We start from the raw sequence: 2957 nt of genomic DNA on the forward strand, positions 1-2957 counted from the left end.
CCCCGCCACTCCGGACCTTCCTTGCACTCCAGGGCCACGCGGGACTCCAGGTTGTCCATCTGCATCTGCAACCGCTTAAGCGTGAGGTCGCTCTCCCGGGACTTGCGTTTGTAGGCGATGAGAACGGCCACGATGAAGATGATAAGGAGGCCGCCGGCCACAGCGATGCTAACGATGGCGGGCAGGCTGAGCGGGCTGTCCGGGGCAATGTACACCATCCCTGGGGAGTACTCCATGCCACCGACTCGGGCCTGGGGGGACACGTGGGGGGGAGACGGAGCTGGGTGTGGGCACAGAACATCCTAGGCAACGGTCTCAAGCCACCGGTGAGCTGGTGACCAGGGTCGCGTGAGGGAAATGGCTCCAGGGAGGAGGGTCATCACTGGCTGTAACAGCAGACGAGAGGGCACCTGGGGTGGAGGCAGCGGGGGTGAACAGCTCAGCGCAGGCCACCCCACAACTGGGAAAAACCACACATCATTCGGGAGTGAACTCGGTTGTCTTCATGAGGAAACAGCACTCAACTGGGATCTAAAAAAGCCTACGTGCCATCAAAGTCTGGATCCCCGAAGACTCATCCCATTGTGAGGACAGATGACAAAGGCACAGGACGTGATATTATGTCCTGCCCGGGTCAACGATGGTCCTCTCCTGGAAGGGTCTCTTGCCTCTAACAGGTGACACAGCACATCACTGAATGCTGTTTCGCATTGCCCTTACTGTAGCACCAGCCAGTATGGGCAGAATGACAATATGGAAGAAAGAAGTCTGAAGTGGGACGAGGAGGAGCCGGGAGTGTGGGAGAGCCAGGAGGGAAGTTCAAGAAGGCCAGAATCCCCTCCCAGAAAGCCCCGGCGGCCCCGGATGGAGCTGGACCGCTCACCCCACCGCATCCTTAGTGCCTGCCCATCCAGGGTGGAGTCCCGCCAGCCTCACCATCACTTTGTGCCGGCCTATGAGGTTGGGGGACTCGCAGAGCAGCTGCACGTCCGACACTGTGACGGTGCACGGCTTCTCCCCGACCAGCACGGTGTAGTTCAGCTTTACATTGCCACCAGCCACGGGCGGGATCAGGTTCTTGCCCTGCGTGGACAGGAAAGCCCAAGTCCCCACCCCAGAGTCAGGAGCACAGCTACTGGCTGGCTGACATGTCCTCCCACCTGGAGGTCCCATCCTTCTGGGGAGCTGGTGGAGGGGCCACCTTCCCTAATAAGTCCAAAAAATTCACAACACCTGTACTACTATTCCCCCTTCCTCAGTGGGAAATCAATAATCAAGGCACTCTTTTCAGCTTGTCCCAAAGGCAGCTTCAGAATCCTTCTCAACACAGAGCTGTAATCAGTGACTACCAGTTGCTTCAAATTGTCACATGAGTTAAAATTAACTTTCTATCCTTGCTCCAAAGAAGCCCTATAAGGTGGTTTGCAAAGGGCTGCACAGGAGGAAGCAGTATGAGCCTTTGACCTCCCAAGTCCTGGACTCAGGGGCCAAAGCTGGGAGTCAGATGGCCAGGGTGCATCCAGCTGCCCTGACCAGGTTTCTGTGGCCCCTAAAGAGAGTGCACCTCTCAATACAAACTCAAAGAGCACATTTGCCATAGTCTGGGCTATAACACAACCTCTGCTAACTAATGACACCTGCCACAAGATCTGGCAGAAGCCCATGACTTGCGGCCTCCTCCTGTGACTTGGAAAGCCTCCCCTTGCATACAGCGGCCTCCTTTGTCCCATCTCACTCTACCTTTAGGATGATGGGTGTGCCGGGCTTGAGCTCCAGGATTCCTGAGGGACCGAAGGCCTCAAACACAGGATTGGGGTAGTAGGTGAAGTTGGTCTTGTTGAGGATTAGCAGGGACTGGACGTTGTCCAGGATGAAGCCAAACTCCTCGGGCCTCTCCGTCAGGTCAGACTGGTGGTCGGGCCCCAGAGCGAGGGCAGGAGCCTGGCAGGTCATCTCAGTAGCGTTCAGAACCTCGCAGAGCTGGGGTGGAGCCGGAGAGGGAGGGCTATGTGGCGTGTCTCCGCACACCTGCAGCCCCAGACACCCACCGGCTCTCCCTCGGTGCCGTCGTACAGTGTGGCGTTGACACGGGACAGTCATGGGTGGATCCCCACAGCTCCAGTGGAGTCAGGACCACACAACCTGGGCACTCAAGGACAAGCTCTGCAGCTGACACCTACCTCTGCCCTGCCCATGGCAGGCAGGCACTAGGGTATCTCTAAGCTAAGCGATGGCACTGGGGGTCAGAGGATGGAAGAATAAAGGTCTTCCATCCCTTATTAAGAATAAGAAACCCCAGAAACCCAGAAGAGATTGCTCCTGCATGCCTGTACCCCAGAGTGTAGAAATGGCCTCATGTCTGCTTCCCCATCCCGCCATCCCAGTGTCTGGGGCGTCCCATGCGATGCGTCATCGGTGTCTGGGGTGAGCCTGCCTGAGCCCTCGGAGAGCCCACACCCTTTAGGGCGGCCACGCGCCGAGTGGACAGTCCCGGACTCACATTGATGTGCTCCTTCCCTCCGTGCTTGGCACGGATCTGGGGGTTCTGTATGAGGTCCAGGTGAGTCCCCCTCACGGCGATGGGTGTGTTCCCACTGATGGGGAAGAAAGAAGGAGGCGTGTAAACACAGGGACAGGAATAGCAACAGCACCTGATGACAATGATGATGATGATGATCTATCAGGCTGCACTCCAGCACTGAAGACGATGATAACCGGGGGGCAGGATAACATTCACGGGGACAAGATGACAAGCTGACTGCATAATAATAAGGATGAGCTCTCAGCAGCTGAGGGGAAGACAGCGATGACCAGATGTCCGCGGCCATCCTGCACTGAGCTCGTTCGGAGTGCGGACACTCCACGGAGGCTGGGCCTGTAGCACGGCCCCCTTGGCCCCCCGAGGCCTCCTGACCTGAGCCAGGTGCTTCTCTGCAGTCTCCCAGCGTCTCTTTCCC

General features: G+C 57.6%; 1 protein-coding gene across 3 annotated transcripts in view; it reads right to left on the reverse strand.

Annotated features, from left to right (window-relative positions):
- The window catches only part of PLXNA4 (plexin A4), a 382796-nt gene that overhangs the window by 46253 nt on the left and 333586 nt on the right, over window positions 1–2957 (reverse strand). For all 3 annotated transcript variants that reach the window (XM_007455355.1, XM_007455356.1, XM_007455357.1), the window contains 4 exons: window positions 2501–2594; window positions 1741–1980; window positions 937–1083; window positions 17–251 (listed from right to left, as the gene is read on the reverse strand). In XM_007455355.1, coding sequence (XP_007455417.1) covers window positions 17–251; window positions 937–1083; window positions 1741–1980; window positions 2501–2594 — 716 coding nt within the window. The remainder of the gene's footprint in view (window positions 1–16; window positions 252–936; window positions 1084–1740; window positions 1981–2500; window positions 2595–2957) is intronic.

The sequence above is a fragment of the Lipotes vexillifer genome, unplaced genomic scaffold (genome assembly GCF_000442215.2).
Source record: "Lipotes vexillifer unplaced genomic scaffold, Lipotes_vexillifer_v1.1 scaffold687, whole genome shotgun sequence".
Classification (NCBI taxonomy): Eukaryota; Metazoa; Chordata; class Mammalia; order Artiodactyla; family Lipotidae; genus Lipotes; species Lipotes vexillifer.